Genomic DNA, 22,006 nt, shown 5'->3' on the forward strand with positions numbered 1-22,006 from the left:
GGCCCCCCGCCTACACGTCTCACCCGTCTGCTATCCCTGGAAAAAACCCACTCAGTTAAGCCCGAGTCATGTGCACCTTGTGCACCATTTTAAACTGAATCAAGCTCATTCGTGTGCAGGGGGAGGTCGAGTTCACTCACCGAATCGCCTCACGCCAGAGCCCCCCATCCTCTCTCCCTCCCACTTTCGCTTGATCCTTTTCATTAATGCCTTGCCCTGCCCTCACAACTACCCATACATATCCCTACTCCTGCCATCCCACACTCATTTGGGGGCACTATTTTCTCCAGTAGCGTGTCACCCAGTAGTTGGGGAAGGTAGACAGATCCTCTCGCACAAAGTACCTGCCAGTACCTAAACTCACTCCCCTCGGCATCTCGAACCTCTCCCGCAATTCATCCAACTCAGTGAAATTCCCTTCCGAGAACATATCCCTGGCCCACTCCGACCCCCCGCCTATACCCCATCCATCCTCCCGGCAAAAACGTACGATTCCCACAGTGGTGTCAGCACCAACAAGTGGCCCAGTTTAAAGTGCCTCCTCAGCTGATTCCAGATGTTTATAGTCAACTCGACCCCCAGAACCCCGTTATACTTCCTCGGAGCCAACGGCAACGGCGCCGTCACCAGGACCCTCAAAGGACTCCTCCTCCATCCTGATCCAATCCACCCGCCCCCTCCCCACTCCTCCACCCCGCCACCAATGCCTCACCTTCTCCGCATTCACTGGCCAGTAGCAGTGTATCAGCTTTGGGAGTGCCAACCCACCTCCCTGCCTCTGAATTTGTAGCAGAGCCCTCCTCACCCTCGGCACCTTCCCCACCCACACAAATTCTGAGTTCAACGCCTCAACCTTCCAGAAAAAGGCTTCAGGGAGAAATATGGAGGTTCAGTATCAAGGGAGTGCTGCACTGTCAGAGGGTCAGTACTGAGGGAGTGCTGCACTGTCAGAGGGTCAGTACTGAGGGAGTGCTGCACTGTCAGAGGGTCAGTACTGAGGGTGTGCTGCACTGTCAGAGGGTCAGTACTGAGGGAGTGCTGCACTGTCAGAGGGTCAGTACTGAGGGAGTGCTGCACTGTCAGAGGGTCAGTACTGAGGGTGTGCTGCACTGTCAGAAGGTCAGTACTGAGGGAGTGCTGCACTGTCAGAGGGTCAGTACTGAGGGAGCGCTGCGCTCTCAGAGGATCTGTACTGAAGGGGTGCTGCATTGTTGGACGGTCAGTAAAGATAGAGAGAGAGAGAGTGGGAGAGGGACAAACCTTTAAGAAAGGTTTGGTCTCTTATCATGTGACTTATCATGCACATCGGGCTGTGGCTGTCAGGTGAGAGATTTTTTTAGGTTTTAGTTTCAGTTTGATTGCTTTGGACTTCAGAAGGCGAATTAAGTGTATTCCCTGTTTTCATTTTAAAAGCTGTTCCAGCAAAAAGCCCATTGGCTGTGGCTAACTACCTTGGTAACTTCACAGATATTGTTGTTTTCCAGAAGGAGTTTGAATCTGCTGGTTGGAACTGGATCAGAATTTCAGCAACAGGACCAGTCCCATTCAAGTGAGAATACAGTGTACTGGGCCACACACTTGAAAAGGGGTTTTAATTAATTGGATTTAGTTATTGAATTGGAACAGCTACAGGAGAATTCATTAAGTGTTATGTACATAGATTATAGTAGCTGTGTGGTGTCTTTATGTTTGTAATTGATAAACATCCTTGCTCGTTTATAAATATATATGTTAACTACGTTCTTAGAATAAACCTTGTTTTGATTAAAGTGTCTCGGAAGTCTGATGAATCACACCTGCAGTGAAGGCTCTTGTGTTCATCCCAGCCAAATTCAACGTAAATGTTGTAGGTCAGGTGAACTTCATAATACACTTTGGAGTTTCTAAGCCCCGCCCGTAACAAAATTGAGAGAGAGATAGAGAGCAAAGATAGAGATATAGAGGGAGGAAAAGTGTAAGAGAGAGATTGTGGGTGAGGGACAGAGACAGAAAGGGGGATTGGGAGGCACAAAGATGAAGGGAGGGAGGGATAGAGCGACGGAGTGCAGGAGATAGAGAGTGGGAATGAGGCTGTTGTGATATCATGGATGTGTTGGAATTCACCAACTGACCTCTAGGTGTCTCATTAGTATATAAGTGCACGTTAGAGTCAGGTGACCCCCTCAGACTGGCTGGAGGGAGCTGGAAAGAGAAGTTGCTTATGCATGATCAGACTGTTATTCATCTGTTGTTTTGTACATACTGAGGCACAATCAATTTGGCTGGAGACGAAATTGAATTCAAACTGAGGTTTTATTAGTATCTGACGTGTGGCCTCCTACAGCAGCTGACAAAATGGCTGCGAGCTGAAGGCCACGCCTATTTATAACCCGGCTCCTGGGCGGAGCTAGCATGCAGGGGCACAGGTGAACTTGTAGTGCAGGTTCTACCGTACAACCCTTATTATAGGAACACAGTGGTTTACCACATTCACCCCCTGTTAGAATTGAGTCCGGCGGGGTTGGTGGATAACTATATACAATTCGCAATCTTTAATATTTACAGAATGGTAAAAAAATGTCTCTGGTCATCCGGTGGGCCGGTCAGAGGTTCAGCCAGTCCGGCGCCTTGATCGTCCTCTGGGATTGACAAAGTGGAGCCGGTGATGTTGGTGCTATCGTGGTCGAAGTTGACTCCGGGAGCGTGCCAAAATCCTCTTCATCAACGGGGGTGGGCAGGGGGACGACGGACAGTCCTGGGGGGGGGTGATGGAGACGGCGGGGGAGGGGAGGGTGGCGCCGGGGGTGGTGCGGGGGTGGAACCTGCTGGTGCCAGGTCCCTGAGGGAGACGGTATCCAGCGGCCGTCGGGGAACGCCACGTAGGCGTACTGTGGGTTTGCGTGGAGCAGGTGCACCCTTTCCACCAACGGATCCGCCTTGTGGAACCGCACATGTTTACGGAGAAGCACGGTTCCCGGAGCTGTTAGCCAAGTTGGGAGTGATACCGCGGATGTGGACTTCCTGGGGAAGGCAAAAATGCGGTGTACTGTTAGTAGCAGTGCAAAGTAATGAGCGAATGGAATGTAGTGCATCAGGGAGGACCTCATGCCAGCGGGAGGCTGGGAGATTTCTGGACCGTAGGGCCAGCTGAACGGCCCTCCATACCGTCCCATTCTCCCTTTCTACCTGTCCGTTTCCCCGGGGGTTGTAGCTCGTCGTTCTGCTGGAAGCGATACCCCTGCTGAGCAAGAACTCGCGTATGAATGAGGATCCCCTGTCACTGTGGATGTAGGCGGGGAAGCCAAACAGAGTGAAGATAGAATTAAGGGCTTTAATGACGGTGGCAGACATCATGTCGGGGCATGGGATGGCGAAGGGAAAACGGGAGTATTCATCGATCACACTGAGGAAATACATGTGTGGGTCGGAGGAGGAGGGGAGGGGGGCCTTTGAAATCCACGCTGAGGCGTTCAAAGGGGCGGGAGGCCTTCACCAGGTGCGCGCAGTCCGGCCGGTAGAAATGCGGTTTGCACTCCGCACACACCTGGCAGTCCTTGGTGATTATCCTTACTTCCTCGACGGAGTAGGGCAAATTTTGTGCCTTAATGAAGTGGTACAACCGAGTGACCCCTGGGTGACAAAGGCTGTCATGCAGGGTCCAGAGTCGGTCTACCTGTGCGCTGGGACATATACCTCGGGATAGGGCGTCTGGGGGCTCGTTGAGTTTGCCAGGGCGATACTTAATCTCGTAGTTATAGGTGGAGAGCTCGATTCTCCACCGCAAGATTTTGTCATTTTTGATCTTGCCCCGCTGTGTGTTGTTGAACATGAAGGCAACCGACCTTTGGTCAGTGAGGAGAGTGAATCCCCTGTCAGTCAGGTAATGCCTCCAATGCCGCACAGCCTCAACGATAGCCAGGGCCTCTTTTTCGATGGATGAGTGCCGAATCTCGGAGGCATGGAGGGTGCGGGAAAAGAATGCCACGGGCCTGCCTGGTTGAGGGTGGCGGCAAGGGCGACGTCCGATGCGTCGCTTTCTACTTGGAAAGGAAGTGTTTCGTCTACAGCGTGCATTCCAGCTTTGGCAATATCAGCTCTGATCCGGGGAAAGCCTCTTGGGCCTCGGCCATCAGGGGGAAATGAGGACTGTATGAGTGGGCGGGCTTGTCCGTATAGTTGGGGACCCACTGTGCGTAATATGAGAAGAACCCCAGGCAGCGTTTGAGGGCCTTGGGGCAGTGGGGGAGGGAGTGCTCCATGATGGGGCGCATGCGGTCGGGATCGGGCCCCAGAACTCCGTTCTGGACCACGTAGCCGAGGATGGCTAAGCGGTTTGTGCGGAACACACACTTCTCCTTCTTATACGTGAGGTTGAGGAGAGTGGCGGTGCGGAGAAATTTAGCGAGGTTGGCGTCGTGGTCCTGCTGATCATGGCCGCAGATGGTGACATTGTCTAGGTACGGAAACGTGGCCCGCAAGCCGTACCGGTCGACCATTCGGTCCATCTCCCTTTGGAAGACCAAAACCCCATTGGTGACGCCGAAGGGGACCCTAAGGGAGTGATATAGCCGGCCGTCTGCCTCGAAGGCGGTGTATGGCCAGTCCGATTTACGGATGGGGAGCTGGTGGTAAGCGGATTTCAGGTCCACCGTTGAGAAGACCCGGTACTGTGCAATCTGGTTAACCATGTCAGATATGCGTGGGAGGGGGTACGCGTCGAGCTGCATGTATCTGTTGATGGTCTGGCTGTAGTCCACGACCATTCGTTTTTTCTCCCCAGACTTAACCACTGCCACTTGAGCTCTCCAGGGGCTGTTGTTGGCCTCAATGACTCCCTCCCGAAGCAACCGCTGGACCTCGGACCTGATGAAGGCTTATCCTGGGTGCTGTACCGTCTGCTCCTGGTGGCGACGGGTTTGCAATCTGGAGTTAGATTGGTAAAGAGGGAAGGAGGATCGACCTTTAGGGTCGCGAGGCCGCACACAGTGAGGGGTGGTACGGGTCCGCCGAATTTAAGGGTCAGGCTCTGGAGATTGCACTGAAAATCCAGGCCAAGGATAAATGCAGCGCAGAGGTTATGGAGGACGTAGAGGCGAAATCCGTGGAACTCTACGCTTTGGACTGTAAACGTGACCGTGCAGTACCCCCGGATCGCTACGCAGTGGGATTCGGAGGCCAGGGAGATACTTTGATTGGTAGGGTGTACCGTAAGGGAGCAGTGCCTTACCGTATTTGGATGTATAAAGCTCTCGGTGCTCCTGGAGTCCAGTAGGCAGGAGGTCACGTGGCCGTTGACTTTCACGCAGGTGGATGCGTTGGTCAGAGTGTGTGGTCGGGACTGGTCGATTGCCATGGATGCGAGTCGTGGTTGATCGTCGGGTCGTGAGGCGGCCACTGAGTCAGGGTCCTGAAACGCCGTTGGTCTCCATGTGCTGCGGGGTGGACAAGATGGCGGCGCCCGGAGATCCTGGAGGGTCACAAAATGGCGCCGCCCTTGGAACGCACGTTGCGGGGTTGGAGCAAGATGGCGGCGCCCATGAAACGCACATGTTGTGCAGGAGAGAAGATGGCGGCGCCCATTGCTCGCCCATGGCCTGGGGAGGAGGGGAGGATAGCGGCGCCCATTGTCCGTGACCGGGGGGGGTGGGGGCGACCGCTGCCACTGAGCGGGCCTGGCACACCACTGCATAGTGGCCCTTCTTCCCGCAGACCTTGCAAAGGGCAGCGCGGGCCAGGCAGCGTTGGCGGGGGTGTCTTTGTTGGCCGCAAAAATAGCATTGGGGCCCCCCGGAGATCACTGGCTGGCGCGTAGCGCAGGCGTATTGGGTGGGTAGCGCCCCCGCTGGGGCGGCTGCCTGTGGGGCCCATGAAGCATAGGAGGAGTAGGCCGCGTGGCTGGGGGCGTAGGACTGTACATTGCGCAGGGCGACCGTCATGGAAAGCGCTAGTGTTTTAGTCTCTGCGAGGTCGCGTGTGGCCCCTTCTAGGAGCCGCTGCCTGATAACATCGGACCCAATCCCAGTGCTCCTTAGCTGTAACGTCCTGACAGTCACAGTCCCGAACTAGTGGGATCAGAGCCCTCCAGAAGTCCTCGATTGACTCACCAGGTCGTTGAGTGCACGTTGCGAGCATGTGTCTGGCGAAGAGCGTGTTCGCCTTCTGCTCATAATTTTCTTTGAGTCGAGTCATAGCATCAGCATAATTGGGCGCATCCTGGATCAGCGGGAAGATTTTAGAGCTGAGTCTGGAGTACAAGATTTGAATCTTCTGAGCCTCTGGAACAGGGATCGGCGCCGCGTCGATATACTCTTCAAAACAAGCTAGCCAGTGCTGGAAGTCCTTTCTGGCGTCGCGTGTGTGTGGATCCAGCTGCAGGCGATCTGGTTTAATCCGGAGGTCCATCTTCTGAATCTGATACTAATAAATTGAGGCACGATCAATTTGGCTGGAGACGAAGTTGAATTCAAACTGAGGCTTTATTAGTGTCAGATGTGTGGTCTCCCACAGCAGCTGACGAAATGGCTGCGAGCTGGAGGCCATGCATATTTATAACCCGGCTCCTGGGCGGAGCTAGCATGCAGGGGCCCAGGTGAACCTGTAGTGCAGGTTCTACCGTACAACCTCTAATATCAGAACACAGTGGTTTACCACACATAGTTTACCCACAGTGAATGTGAATAAATCATTTATAGCTTTAGCTGCAAATGTTCTTGTAATATAAATCAGCCCATTCAACAATACATTACAGAGACTACAGGAGATCGGGAGAGAGTGAGGGAGTACAGGAGATAGACAGAGAGAGACTGAGAGGGCTGCAGAGAGAGAGAGGGAGTGGGATATTTTTGGAGATAGTAATAATCCTTATTTGTGTCACAAGTAGGCTTACATTAACACTGCAATAAGGTTACTGTGAAAATCCCCTAGTCGCCACACTCCGGCGTCTGTTCTGGTACACTGAGGGAGAATTGAGAATGTCCAATTCACCTAACAAGCTCGTCTTTTGGGATTTGTGGGAGGAAACCGGAGCACCTGGAGGAAACCCACGCAGACACGGGGAGAACATGCAGACTCCTCACAGACATTGACCCAAGTCGGGAATTGAACCCGGCTCCCTGGCGTTGTGAAGCAACAGTGCTAACCATTGTGCTGCCATAGAGAGAGTGTCAGAGTGAGAGAGTGCAGGAGTCACAGAGAGAGGGAGTGAGAGATTGCTAGATATAGAGAGAGGGAGTGAGAAAGTGCAGGAGATAGAGAGAAAGAGGGAGTGAGAGAGCGCAGGAGATAGAGAGAGGGAGTGAGAGATTGCTGGAGTGAGAGTGAGTGAGTGTTGGAAATAGAGAGAGAGAGGGAGTAGGAGATTGCTGGAGAAAGGGAGTGAGAGAGTTCTGAAAATAGAGAGAGGGAGTGAGAGAGTGCAGGAGGTAGAGAGGGAAGGAGTGCAGGAGAAAGTGGGGGCGAGGGACAGAGACAGAAAGGGGGATTAAGAGACAAAGAGGTTGAGGTGAGAGTGATAGAATGAGAGAGAAGGAAGGAGAGAGAGTGCATGAGAGAGAGAGCGGGAAGGAGAGTGCAGTAGAGCAAGAGGGAGAGCAGGAGAGAGAGAGTGGGGGAGAGGTAGAGATAGGGGCAGAGAGCGACAGAGTAGTGGAAGGAGAGAGAGTGTGTGAGAGAGCGAGGGAGACAGAGAGAGAGCGGGGAGAGAAATGGAAAGAGAGAGAATATCCATTTAGCCACATCTGAAATTCTGGAGAAAATTAATATTCACCATTCTGATCACAAACTCACCAGATACCAGAAGTCGGCTTCCGGTTTTCTGCGACCATTTATCTTCACCTATCTCGATCCGGAAATAATATTTCCCGCTATCCGTTCTATTTAAATCATTTATCCTCAAAGTACAGTTTCCGCTGTCCATACTTCCGAGAAACTCTACACGTCGACTGTGATCAGCGGCATTTTGTCCTGTGCTGAGATACACTTGGTCTCCGTGGTAATGGTGTCCTTTGAGCCATTTTCCAGTCTTCTCACCGGTACCCTGAACCGTGTTTGGGTAGTGGAACCGACAGGGGATGACCGCACATGAACCTTCTATAGCCCGCACTGCGAGGGGGCTCCACACCCCCCAGCTGTTGTCGCCTGTAATGGACACACAATCACAGACTCCTTTACAGTGTCGGGGGATTGGGGCTTGCTGAAAGAGCGCTGCGCCTCATCCCTCGCTTCCCAGCCCTTGTCCTCCGTAAACCCCACACATTATCCCTTCTCAGCGAGCGAGCCATCCCATCCCCCTTTCAAACGCCTCGATCAAACCTGCCCTCTTCAGAAGATCCTTCCAGTCTCTGTCCCCCCTCTGGGTGAGATAAACCTGTCCTCACGTCACTTTTACAGAGTCGTGGAGTTTTACAGCCCACAACAAGGCCCTTCGGCCCATCGTGTGTGTGCCAGTCGTCAAGTACTCTGATCCCATTTTCCAGCAGTGGTCCGTAGCCTTGTATGCTCTGGAGTTTCAAGTGCTCACCTAAATATTTCTTAAATGTGAGGGATCCAACACGACCACCCGATCAGGCAGAGCACTCTGAGGATTGTAGCGGCTGTAGGAGGTTACAGAGATAGAGAGGGTTGTAGGGGCTGGAGGATGTAACAGAGTGTGGCGCACAAAGACTCCGTGAGACAAACAGAGTGAAGTCGATGAGGCTTTATTAAGCGTGTCTGTTCCCCAGCAGCCCGATAGTAAACTGGCATGCGGGGGAAGGCACCGGCTTCTTATACTTCGCCTTCAGGGCGGAGTATGAGGTCAACGGCCAACCAGGACCCGGGATCTGTCAGCCAATGACATTAGGGCTTCCAGTCCCACATGACCCCCAATACATACTACCACACAGAGATAAGGGAAGGTTGTAGGAGCTGGAGTAGGTTACAGAGGTAGGGATGATTATAGAAGCTGGACGGTGTCACAGAGATAGGGAGGGTTGAAGGAGCTGGAGGAGGTTACAGCATTAGGAAACGTTGGAGGGACTGGGGGAGGTTACAGAGATAGAGACGGTTGTCAGGGCTGGAAGAGGTTACAGAGGTTGGGATGATTATAGGAGCTGGACGATGTTACAGAGATAAGGAGAGTTATAGGGGCAGGAGGAGGTTACAGAGATTATGGAGGGCTATGGGGGCTGGAGGAGCTTACAGAAATAGGGGGGGTTGTAGGGACTGGAGGAGGTTACAGAGAAAGGGAGGGTTGTATGGGATTGGAGGTGGTTACAGAGATAGGGAGGGTTGTATGGGATTGGAGGAGGTTACAGAGATAGGGAGGGTTGTATGGGATTGGAGGAGGTTACAGAGATAGGGAGGGTTGTCGGGCCTGGACGATGTGACAGAGATAAGGAGATTGTAGGGGCTGGAGGAACTTACATAGGTAGGGAGGGTTGTAGGGGCTGGAGGAGGTTAAAGATATAGGGAGGGTTGTAGGGGCTGGAAGAGCTTACAGAGATAGGGAGGGTTGTAGGGGCTGGAGGAGGTTAAAGATATAGGGAGGGTTGTAGAGGCTGGAGAAGGTTACAGAGATAGGGAGGATTGGGGAGCTGGACGATGTTACGGAGCCAGGGAGGTTTCTAGGGGCCGGGGCGGTTACAGAATTTGGGCAATTTGGAGTGGCTGGAGGATGTTACAGAGATATGGAGGGTTGTAGGGGCTGGAAGAGCTTACAGACATAGGGAGGGTCATAGGGGCTGGAGGATGTTACAGAGATATGGAGGGTTGTAGGGGCTGGGGGAGCTTACAAACATAGGGAGGGTCGTAGGGGCTGGAGGATGTTACAGAGATATGGAGGGTTGTAGGGGCTGGAGGAGCGTACAGACATAGGGGGGGTCATAGGGGTTGGAGGATGTTACAGAGATATGGAGGGTTGTAGGGGCTGGAGGAGCTTACAGACATAGGGAGGGTCATAGGGGCTGGAGGATGTTACAGAGATATGGAGGGTTGTAGGGGCTGGGGGAGCTTACAAACATAGGGAGGGTCGTAGGGGCTGGAGGATGTTACAGAGATATGGAGGGTTGTAGGGGCTGGAGGAGCGTACAGACATAGGGGGGGTCATAGGGGTTGGAGGATGTTACAGAGATATGGAGGGTTGTAGGGGCTGGAGGAGCTTACAGACATAGGGAGGGCTGTAGGGGCTGGAGGATGTTACAGAGATATGGAGGGTTGTAGGGGCTGGTGGAGCTTACAGACATAGGGAGGGTTGTAGGGGCTGGAGGAGGTTACAGACATAGGGAGTGTCGTAGGGGCTGGAGGATGTTACAGAGATATGAAGGATTGAAGGGGCTGGAGGAGCTTACAGACATAGGGAGTGTCGTAGGGGCTGGAGGAGGTTACAGAGATAGGGAGGGTTGTAGGGGCTGGCGGAGCTGACAGACATAGGGAGTGTCGTAGGGGCTGGAGGAGGTTACAGAGATAGGGAGGGTTGTAGGGGCTGGAGGAGGTTACAGAGATAGGGAGGGTTGTAGGGGCTGGAGGAGGTTACAGAAATAGGGAGGGTTATAGGGGCTGGAGGATGTTACAGAGATATGGAGGGCTGAAGGGGCCGGGGCAGTTACAGAATATGGGAAATTTGGAGTGGCTGGAGGATGTTACAGAGATATGGAGGATTGTAGGAGCTGGAGGAGGTTACAGACACAGGGAGGGTCGGAGGAGCTGGAGGAGGTTACAGTGGTAGGGAGAGTTGAAGGGGCTGGGTGAGGTTACAATAATAGGGCTGGTTGTAGGGATTGGAGAATGTTGCAGAAGTTGAGAAAGTTGGAGTGGCTGGAGGTTGTTATTGAGATATGGAGTGTTGTAGGGGCTGGAGGAGCTTACAGACATAGGGAGGGTTTAGGGGCTCGATGAGGTTACAGAGATTGGGAAGGCTGTAAGGGCTGTCGGAGGTTATAGAGATTGGGAGGGTTGAGGGGCTGGATGATGTTCCAGAGATAAGAGGATTGTAGGGGCTGGAGGAGTTTACTGAGATAGGGAAGATTATAGGAGATGGACGATGTTAGAGAGATAGAGAGGGGTGTTGGGGCTGGAGGAGGTTACACAGATATGGAGGGTTGTCGGGCTGAAGGAGGTTACAGGAATAGGGAGGGTGGCAGGGGTTGGGGAAGTTACAGAGATAGGTAGGGTGGAAGGGGCTGGATGAGGTTACAGAGATCATGAAAAGTATCGGGGCTGAGGAACATTAAGAAATAGGTTGGGTTGTCGGGGCTGGAGGAGGTTACAGAGATGGAGAGTGTTGTTTGGGGCGGTGTCGGTTACAGACATAGGTAGGGTTGTAAGCGCTAGAGGAGGTTAGACTGATGGGAGGTATTAGCATCTGGAGGAGGGATACAGAGTTAGTGAGGCTTATAGGGGCTGGAGGAGGTTACATAGATATTGAAAGTTGTAGGGTCTGGAGAATATTACAGAGATTGGTAGGGTTGAAGGGTCTGGAGGAGGTTACAGAGATAGGAAGGGTTATATGGGCTGGACGAGGTCACAGAGATAGGGACAGTTGTTGGGGCTGGAGGATGTTGTAGAGATAGAGAGTGTTGGAGGGGATGGAGGAAGTTACAGAGATAGGAGCATTCTAGGGGATGGAGGTGGTTGCAGTGATGGGGAGGATTGTAGGAGCTATATGATGTTCCAGAGATTGGGAGGGTTGCAGGGGCACGAGGCGTTTAGGGAGATAGGGGTGGTATTAATGGTGGATGAGAGTTACAGAGATAGGGAAAATTGTCAGGGGGTGGAGGATGTTACTAAGATAGGAAGGGTTGCAGGAGGTTGAGGAGGTTACAGCGATATGGAGGGTTGTAAAGGCTGGAGGAGGTTACAGAGATCGGGGCCAGGATTCTCCAGTGCCGCAGCCAAGTTCTGATGCCTGCGTGAAAAGTGGCATGAGCCACTCCAGCGTAAACGGTTCTCAATTGTCCAGCACGCTCCCCTTCTGGGGGGCTAGGTCGGTGCCGGAATGGTCCCCGCAGCTCCAGCCGGCGCGGGTTCGCGCATGGCCGCTATGGCCAGCGTGATTCCGCGCATGCGTGTGGGTTCGCGTCTCCGCGCCAGCCCCCGGGCAATATGGCGGAGCCCTCCAGGGGCCCGGCGCGGAGGAACATAGGCCCCCACGGAACCAGCCCACCCGCCGATCGGTAGGACCCGATCGCAGGCCAATCACCTTGGAGATCCCCCACGTGGTTGGATTGCCCCGTCCCCTCACCAGGATAGCCCCCGCACACAGAACTTCCGGGTCCCGCCGCGTGAACCATACGTGACCCACGCCGGCGGGACTCAGCTGAACTCGGCGGCCACTTGGCCGGTCGGGGCCCAGGGAATCTCCGGGGTCTCCGACACGGCGCGGGGTCGGAGAATCCCGGTCAGGGGGCGAAATTCTCCGAACCCCCGCCGGGTCGGAGAATCGCCGTGGGCTGGCGTGAATCCCGCACCCGCCGGTTGCCGGAGTCTCCGGCACCGGAGATTTGGCGGGGGCGGGAATCGCGCCGCGCCTGTTGGCGGGCCCCTCCGCTCGATTCTCCAGCCCGGATGGGCCGAAGTCCCGCCGCTAAAATGCCTGTCCCGCCGGCGTAAATTAAATCACCTACCTTACCGGCGGGACAAGGCGGTGCGGGCGGGCTCCGGGGTCCTGGGGGGGGCGCGGGGCGATCTGGCCCCGGGGGGGGGGTGCCCCCAGGGTGGCCTGGCCCGCGATTGGGGCCCACCGATCCGCGGGCGGGCCTGTGCCGTGGGGGCACTCTTTCCCTTCCGCCTCCACCATGGCGGAGGCAGAAGAGACTCCCTCCACTGCGCATGCGCGGGAATGCTGTCAGCGGCCGCTGATGCTCCCGCGCATGCGCCGCCCGGAGATGTCATTTCCGCGCCAGCTGGCGGGGCAACAAAGGCCTTTTCCGCCAGCTGGCGGGGCGGAAATTCGTCCGGTGCTGACCTAGCCCCTCAATGTTGGGGCTCGGCCCCCAAAGATGCGGAGCATTCCACACCTTTGGGGCGGCGCGATGCCCGTCTGATTTGCACCGTTTTGGGCGCCAGTCGGCGGACATCGCGCCGTTTCCGGAGAATTTCGCCCAGGGAGTGTTGTAGGGGCTAGAGGAGGTTACAGAGATAGGGAGGATTCTAGGAGCTGGAGGATGTTACAGAGACCGGGAGGGTTGTCGGGGCAGGAGGAGGTTAGAGAGATTGGGAGGGTTTTAACGGGTGGAGGGGGGTAGCATAGATAGGGAGGGTTATCGGAACTGGAGGAGATTACTGAGATAGGGAAAGTTGTCGGGGCTGAAGGGTGTTACAGAGATAGGGAGGTTTGCAGGGTGTGGAGGAGGTTACAGAGGTCGGGATAGTTGTAGGTCTTGGAGGTGATTACAGAGATAAGGAATGTTTTAATTTTAATAAACTTTATTGTCACAAGTAGGCACACATCAATACTACAATGAAGCCACCGTTAAAAGCTCCCTATCGCCACATTATGGGTATAAAGAGGGAGAATTCAGAATGTCCAAATTATCTAACAGCACGTCTTTCGGGACTTGTGGCAGGAAACGGAGCACCCGGAGGAAACCGACGCAGACACGGGGAGAACGTGCAGACTCCGCACAGACAGTGACCCAGCGGGGAATCGAACCTGGGGCCCTGGCGCTGCGAAGCCACAGTGCTAACCACTGTGCTACCGTGAAGTTTTACGGCCTGGAGGATTCCATAGAATCTTGTACAGAAATAGGGAGGGTTGCAGGGGGTGGAGGAGGTTGTAGAGAGAAGGGAGGAGGTTGGAAGGCGTGAGGAAATAACCCAGGGATGATATTAGAAAATGTGAGGGTTTACTGCATAGAGAGCCCGAGTCAGTAAGTGAGCGGACAGTGGGTGACGGGTAAACGGGTCTCAGTTTGGGTTAAGACGGAGGGCATGGGAGGTTCAGCAGTTATGGATGAGATGATGTTCACTGAGGGTGGAAGATTTCGATACGTACTTAATTTTACCAGGCTGGCGTCATCAGAGGAGGTTGTTCCCAATGAATTAGTTGCTTCACATCGATAAGACTGATGAACTGTAGATATCGTCAAAGATTTCTCATGCGTGCTTCCATAGAATCCAACTCTACCTTCTCTCCGCCATGTGTAACTTGTCACTGGAGGGTTACTGTTTAAAACCACACATGTTAAAGTCACTCTTCCACCTTCGTAGCTTTGTGTATAATGAGAAGAATCGATGTAAACCAGCTTCGGAGCATCTGATTAACAAGAGAACAGAGTAAATAAAACACGTTAAAACCAGCAGGATATCACAGAGATCAGGCGCAATACAGACGGCCCAAAGCCCGTCAAAAACAACAAATTACCACAGATGACACATCTGTATTTGGAAGGTAATAGGGACACAGGAACAGGAGCAGACCCATTCAACCCCTCGCATCTGTTACAGAGGAAAAGGAGACAGTGCAATTCCCTGGGTAGGAACTCTCTGACAGTGCAGCACTCCCTCAATACTGACCCTCTGACAGTGCAACACTCCCTCGGTACTTACCCTCCAACAGTGCAAAACTCCCTCAGTGCTGACCCGCCAACAGTGCAGCACTCCCACAGTACGTACCCTCTGACAGTGCAGCACGCCCTCAGTACTGACCCTCCGACAGTGCAACACTCCCTCGGTGTCATGATTTACATCAGCATATCATGGTGCAGTCAAGTTGTTAATAAAATAGAGTTACACCATTTCCAGCCGCGTTGACCTGTTTGTAGACCAGAACACTGAACACGACATGGTTCCAGGAGTCAATGCATACTAGCCCCTGTGAGACCTACCTGCAACTTATCAGCAATCCGCCATCCTGCCGCTACGCATTGCTGGCAATCTCGGGGTGAATTGGAAGCTTTTTAAACAGCGCTTCCAGCTCTTCCTAGAGGCCACAGACAGGGAGAATGCATCGGACACCAGGAAGATTGCCCTTCTTCACTCCACGGCATGGCAACACGCCATCCACATCTTTAACTCCCTTACATTCGCGGACGGCGAGGACAAAACCAAATGCAAGACGGTGCTCCTAAAATTTGATGAACACTTCTGCGTTGAAGTTAACGAAAGCTTCGAAAGCTGTTCCAGCAGCACCTGCAGGGTAAGGACGAGCCTTTCCAGTCTATGAGCCCACCTCTGACTCCATGATACGCGACCAGATAGTTTTCGGGGTCATGTCGGACACCCTGCGGTAGCAGCTCCTTAAAATCAAGCAACTCACCCTAGCGACGGCCATCGAGACCTGTGTCCTGCATGAGAACGCCACCAGCCGGTACTCACACATCCAGTCGGCTGAAACGGCGCGGCAGGGGCCCCACGAGGCGGAGCGGGTCCAGACGATCGAGTACCTCCCAGCCTGCGGCCCGGAGGAGGGCGGCCGTTTTGCGCGCTTTCCGAGCCCTCCTGAACTTGTACGCGGCAAAAGAGGGGATGTTGACGTGGAGGAACGCGATGCGCAGGCGCGCACTACGCAAGACCACACCGCGCATGCGTGGTGGCGCAACGAACGCACTGACGTCATGACGTGTGGCAACTGTGGCTCCGCCCATTTATAGCAGCAATGTCCGGCCAAAGCGCGACAATGCCTACGCTGTGGCAGGCTTGGCCACTCTGCTGCCTGCTGTCGAGCACCTCAGCCTGCCAACTCGCAACAGTTTAACCAGCCTCGTAGAAATGTTTGGGCAATTCTACCCACGTTCACCGAGTCCGATCCTGACATTATACAGACCAGTGACACTGAGGACAGGGAGCCTTTCCGCATTGCTGTCATCAACAAGAACAAGCTGTCCCCGAGTCGAACGCACCAGCCGCTGTCGGTGCACAGCATTAATCTGGACGACGAGTGGTGTGCCACCCTGACAGTCAACCCGAATTCGCCGCCCACCCCAAAGACTTGATTTATAAACCTTGCAGTATTGGACTCCCTGATTTGTTCCGCCGTACTGTTTAAGAGTTTCTCATCGTTTGTTAACAGCATTTGCGTCGTTCTTGGTGGAACATAGTTTTCCTCTGCACCTGGCACCTTCCCGTGTATATAGTTTAGCCACATGTACATATTGATGTAAATAATGCACACACATGATCAGACACACTCACTACACTTTATTTATTCTCATGTAGGCACATATTCTTTGCGAAAAGGGGGGATGTCATGATATACATCAGCATATCATGGTGCAATCACACACACACTGACACACTGATGGACATACAGTAGGACCAACCAGCATACACAACATCGCAGCCAATCACCAGTGAGAGCACAACATCCGCACGATACAGACAGGGGACACCAGAGTTCCTGTTCATTCTAGCAGCAGCCAGCTCAGAGCACAGAGCTCACAGCCTGCCTCTCAGACATTCACGATGTGCTGAGTGCCTCACCTAGATAGTGATAGGACAGGGTCCACAGATAAGCTGGTAATGCACATACCCAAGCTTACAGTATGTTATTACAGTCAAGTTGTTAATAAAATAGAGTTACACCATCTCCAGCCGTGTTGACCTGTTTGTAGACCAGAACACCCAACACGACACTCGGTACTTGCCCTCCAACAGTGCGGCACTCCCTCAGTACTGACCCTCCAACAGTGCAGCACTCCCACAGTACATATCCTCTGACAGTGCAGCACTCCCTCAGTACTGACCCTAGTGGCCATTTCGGAGACATGGATAGAGCAGGGACAGGAATGGTTGTTGCAGGGCCGGGGTTTAGATATTTCAGTAAGCTCAGGGAAGGTGGTAAAAGAGGGGGAGGGGTGGCATTGTTAGTCAAGAACAGTATTACGGTGGCACAAAGGACGTTTGATGAGGACTCGTCTACTGAGGTAGTATGGGCTAAGGTTAGAAACAGGAAAGGAGAGGTCACCCTGTTAGGGGTTTTCTATAGGCCTCCGAAAAGTTCCAGAGATCATAGATCATAGAATTTACAGTGCAGAAGGAGGCCATTCGGCCCATCGAGTATGTACCGGCTCTTGGAAAGAGCACCCTACCCAAGGTCAACACCTCCACCCTATCCCCATAATCCAGTAACCCCACCCAACACTAAGGGCAGTTTTGGACACGAAGGCCAATTTATCATGGCCAATCCAACTAACCTGCACATCTTTGGACTGTGGGAGGAAACCGGAGCACTCGGAGGAAACCCACGCAGACACGGGGAGGATGTGCAGACTCCGCACAGACAATGACCCAAGCTGGAATCGAACCTGGGACCCTGGAGCTGTGAAGCAATTGTGCTATCCACAATGCGACCGTGCTGCCCTCCAACAGTGCAACACTCCCTTGGTACTTACCCTCCAACAGTGCGACACTCCCTCAGTGCTGACCCTCCTGATGTAGAGGAAAGGTTTGCAAAGATGATACTGGATAGGAGCGAAAGAAACAGGGTAGTTGTTATGGGGGACTTTAACTTTCCAAATATTTACTGGAAACGCTATAGCTCGAGTACTTTAGATGGGCCAGTTTTTGTCCAATGTGTGCAGGAGGGTTTCCTGACATAGTATGTAGACAGGCCGACAAGAGGCAAGGCCATATTGGATCTGGTACTGGGTAATGAACCAGGACAGGTGTTAGATTTGGAGGTAGGTGAGCACTTTGGTGATAGTGACCGCAATTCGATTACGTTTACTTTAGTGATGGAAAGGGATAGGTATATACCGCAGGGCAAGAGTTATATCTGGGGGAAAGGCAATTATGATGCGGTGAGGCAAGACTTAGGATGCATCGGATGGAGAGGAAAACTGCAGGGGATGGGTACAATGGAAATGTGGAGCTTGTTCAAGGAACAACTACTGCGTGTCCTTGATAAGTATGTACCTGTCAGGCAGGGAGGAAGTGGTCGAGCGAGGGAACCATGGTTTACTAAAGCAGTTGAAACATTTGTCAAGAGGAAGAAGGAGGCTTATGTAAAGATGAGACGTGAATGTTCAGTTAGGGCGCTCGAGAGTTACAAGTTAGCTAGGAAGGACCTAAAGAGAGACCTAGGAAGAGCCAGGAGGGGACATGAGAAGTCTTTGGCAGGTAGGATCAAGGATAACCCTAAGGCTTTCTCTAGATATGTCAGGAATAAAAGAATGACTAGGTTAAGAGTAGAGCCAGTCAAGGACAGTCGTGGGAAGTTGTGCGTGGAGTCTGAGGAGATAGAAGAGGTGCAAAATGAATATTTTTTGTCAGTATTCACACAGGAAAAAGACAATGTTGTCGAGGGGAATACTGAGATACAGGCTACTAGACTAGAAGGGCTTGAGGTTCATAAGGAGGAGGTGTTAGCAATTCTGGAAAGTGTGAAAATAGATAATTCCCCTGGGCCGGATGGGATTTATCCTAGGATTCTCTGGGAAGCCAGGGAGGAGATTGCTGAGCCTTTGGCTTTGATCTTTAATTCACCTTTGTCGACAGGAATACTGCCAGAAGACTGGAGGACAGCAAATGTTGTCCCCTTGTTCAAGAAGAGGAGTAGAGACAACCCCGGTAACTATAGACCAGTGAGCCTTACTTCTGTTGTGGGCAAAGTCTTGGAAAGGTTTATAAGAGATAGGATGTATAATCATCTGGAAAGGAATAATTTGATTAGAAATAGTCAACACGGTTTTGTGAAGGGTAGGTCATGCCTCACAAACCTTATTGAGTTCTTTGAGAAGGTGACCAAACAGGTGGATGAGGGTAAAGCAGTTGATGTGGTGTATATAGATTTCAGTAAAGCGTTTGATAAGGTTCCCCACGGTAGGCTATCGCAGAAAATACGGAGGCATGCGATTCTAGGTGATTTAGCAGTTTGGATCAGAAATTGGCTAGCTGGAAGAAGACAAAGGGTGGTGCGTGGGAAATGTTCAGACTGGAGTCCAGTTACTAGTGGTGTACCACAAGGATCTGTTTTGGGGCCACTGCTGTTTGTCATTTTTATAAATGACCTGGAGGAGGGCGTAGAAGGATGGGTGAGTAAATTAGCAAATTACACTAAAGTCGGTGGAGTTGTGGACAGTGCGGAAGGATACAGACAAGTTACAGAGGGACATAGATAAGCTGCAGAGCTGGGCTGAGAGGTGGCAAATGGAGTTTAATGCAGAAAAGTGTGAGGTGATTCATTTTGGAAGGAATAACAGGAAGACAGAGTACTGGGCTAATGGTAAGATTCTTGGCAGTGTGGATGAGCAGAGAGATCTCGGTGTCCATGTACATAGATTCCTGAAAGTTGCCACCCAGGTTGAGAGGGTTGTTAAGAAGGAGTACGGTGTGTTAGTTTTTATTCCTAGAGGGATTGAATTTCGGAGCCACGAGGTCATGTTGCAGCTGTACAAAACTCTGGTGCGGCCGCATTTGGAGTATTGCGTGCAATTCTGGTCGCCGCATTGTAGGAAGGATGTGGAAGCATTGGAAAGGCTGCAGAGGAGATTTACCAGAATGTTGCCTGGTATGGAGGGAAGACCTTATGAGGATCCAACAAACGAACCAACACTGTTGCGAATGGTACAACACAGTTTTATTTCAATAAATTATTAACATATTAAACTCTGGTGTTCAGCACATGGTGAACCTCTGAGTGGCTGGCAATGAGGTCTGTGCCCTGAGCCCTCTCCTGCTCGAGTGCCCAGGAAGTGTCATGTTCCCTGCTTTGTACTGTGTGTGCTCCTGTCCGTGATTGGTGTCATGATATTCAAACACACACATCATGATAGACACACCAACAGACAAATCAGAACACACAACACCACAACCAATGACAGAAAGATATAAAAGCACAGACACGACCCCCGGTGGTCAGTATTAGCTGCAGAGGAGGACCAGGACAGATCTGCTACCAAACACACTCAGGGAGACAGCACGTGCAGAGTATCCAGAACGAACTGTATTATAAGAGTTAAAATAAAATAGAGTTGTACCACATACAACTGTGTTGGCTCATCTGTGCACCAGAGCACCCAACACCACATGGTACAGGAGTGGATCGATACCTGCCGGCATACCTCAGTGTACACAGACAACCAGCAGTGCCCAGGCAAAATGATAGAGTTCCCGGTTCCGCAGCCGCTCCAGTGCTACGGCGATCTCCGCGAAAACTGGCGGCGATTCCGGCAAGTGTTCGAATTGTTCCTGGTGGCAGCTGAACTCCAAGACCTGGGTGATAGCGAAAAAATTGAATTTCTCCTCACCATCGCCGGTGCAAGGGCAAGAGAAATATTCACAAGGTTCAGGTTCTTCAGGAGGCAGCAAAGGTACGATTACCAGGCAGTCCTGGACAAATTCTCCAAGTACTGTGAAGAAAACGCAATCCAATCGGCAAGTAAAGGTAAGAAAAGCTGTAGTACTCACCTCGTGGCCGGGATCCCGGAGCCCGAATTCCCAGAGGCCGAAATCCCGTGCCTGAGAGAGGGCTGGGTCGAGGTCGGCGGCCATCTTGCTAAAGGTATCACGCTAGCACAGTTGCGCGAGCAGTGCGCAGAACCAGAAGTTTCGTTTGCGCATGCGCGAGATGCTGCGCATGCGCGAGATGCTGCGCATGCGCAGTCAAGAAAACGGCCATCGGTAAAGGAACAGCGATCTGAGCATGCGCAGTCGCTTGCTACGTGCTACATACCGAGCGTCAGGATGTCAGAGGCCCCAGACTGCACCAATTTAAAGGGGAAACGTCCCAAATCCAATTTAAAAGGGAAACGTCCCAAATCAAAAAAACTAAAATCTGTTAAAGCTGTAAAACAACCTTCCCTCACCTGGAATGACAGCACATTGCCGCAAATTGACCCAGGAGATGAATTTGACCTCCGAAGAACCCTCCGACAAGCAGTTACCTACGCACAAGCCGATGATTCCGACCTCGAATACTTCGATGACGATTTTTACAGTGTTTCCGGACCTCGCGAGCCCAATGATAGCTCCGTGGTCCTATACGACTATGACTCGGACGAACCTTTCGTGTTGCACATTGGCGGCCCCCACATTGAATCCGACGCAGATGCGGATTCATTTTTCGGATTTGAGGATCTTCAATCCAGCAGATATGACGTCCCAACTTATCAGTACCGGATGATGCTGCAGCCTGACATTAACAGACAGAGAGCGCTGCAAGCACACGGAGAGCGCCCTGCTGCCACACAGAGCGTGGTCCACGTCCCGCTCAACGTTCCCGACTCTATGAAAGAAGACATGCAAGACTCCAGAGCGCAGTCCTCGCATGAACCAGAAGTGACTCCAGTGTCACAAGCCTCCACAGCAAGCTCGTGGACAGACTCCACAATTGCAGAAACGCAAGACTCCAGAGCGCAGTCCTTGCACGAACAAGAAGTGACTCCAGTGTCACAAGCCTCCACAGAGAGCTCGTGGACAGCCTCCACGATAGAAGCAACGCAAGACTCCAGAGCGCAGTCCTTGCATGAACAAGAAGTGACTCCAGAGTCACAAGCCTCCACAGGGAGCTCGTGGACAGCCTCCACGATAGAAGCAACGCAAGACTCCAGAGTGCAGTCCTTGCAGGAACACGACCATGAGGGTCTAGCAACCTCTCCTGACCAACCAGCGGCAGACGATGCAAGTCTGCCATGCTCACGTGAACAGCAAGAAGGCTATAACAGCCTACCATGCTCCACTACACAGCAGCATGACCATGACGGTCTCTCATGCTACAATGAAGGGCACAGCGCTGAAGACTGTTCAAGCCCAACTGAAGACAAGCCAAAGGAATCGCCTCGTCCAAGCCCGAAGAAAAAAGGTTTATGCGCTGACCTTCAGGATCATTATAGCCGAACAGAGATGAATAATGCTGCACGGCCACAGAAGGATGCTGAGGATTTGCTAAAGAAATTAATTGAATGTTTAACTTGCAAGGAGCAGACTGAGAATTGCCAGTGTTTTAGTACGGATCGAAAAAATGGACAAGACATTGATCCTCACTTAATGGAAATAACACAACCTGAATCATATCTACAGCAGGGACAAATGTCTCCCTTCAACAAAACGCCGCAAAGTCCCAACTTCGAAGACCAGCAGTTAGTCAGTAATGACTCTTCAAACCTTGAGGGGA

General features: G+C 52.4%; 1 protein-coding gene across 1 annotated transcript in view; it reads right to left on the reverse strand.

The window, feature by feature from the left end:
• Positions 1-22,006, reverse strand: part of LOC140386506 (B-cell receptor CD22-like) — a 182,089-nt gene that overhangs the window by 82,446 nt on the left and 77,637 nt on the right. Inside the window, exons 5-6 of the mRNA XM_072468900.1 lie at positions 13,949-14,209; positions 7,765-8,115 (exon numbers count right to left, since the gene is read on the reverse strand). Coding sequence (XP_072325001.1) covers positions 7,765-8,115; positions 13,949-14,209 — 612 coding nt within the window. The remainder of the gene's footprint in view (positions 1-7,764; positions 8,116-13,948; positions 14,210-22,006) is intronic.

This window comes from Scyliorhinus torazame, chromosome 12 (genome assembly GCF_047496885.1).
Source record: "Scyliorhinus torazame isolate Kashiwa2021f chromosome 12, sScyTor2.1, whole genome shotgun sequence".
In the NCBI taxonomy this organism is placed as follows: domain Eukaryota; kingdom Metazoa; phylum Chordata; class Chondrichthyes; order Carcharhiniformes; family Scyliorhinidae; genus Scyliorhinus; species Scyliorhinus torazame.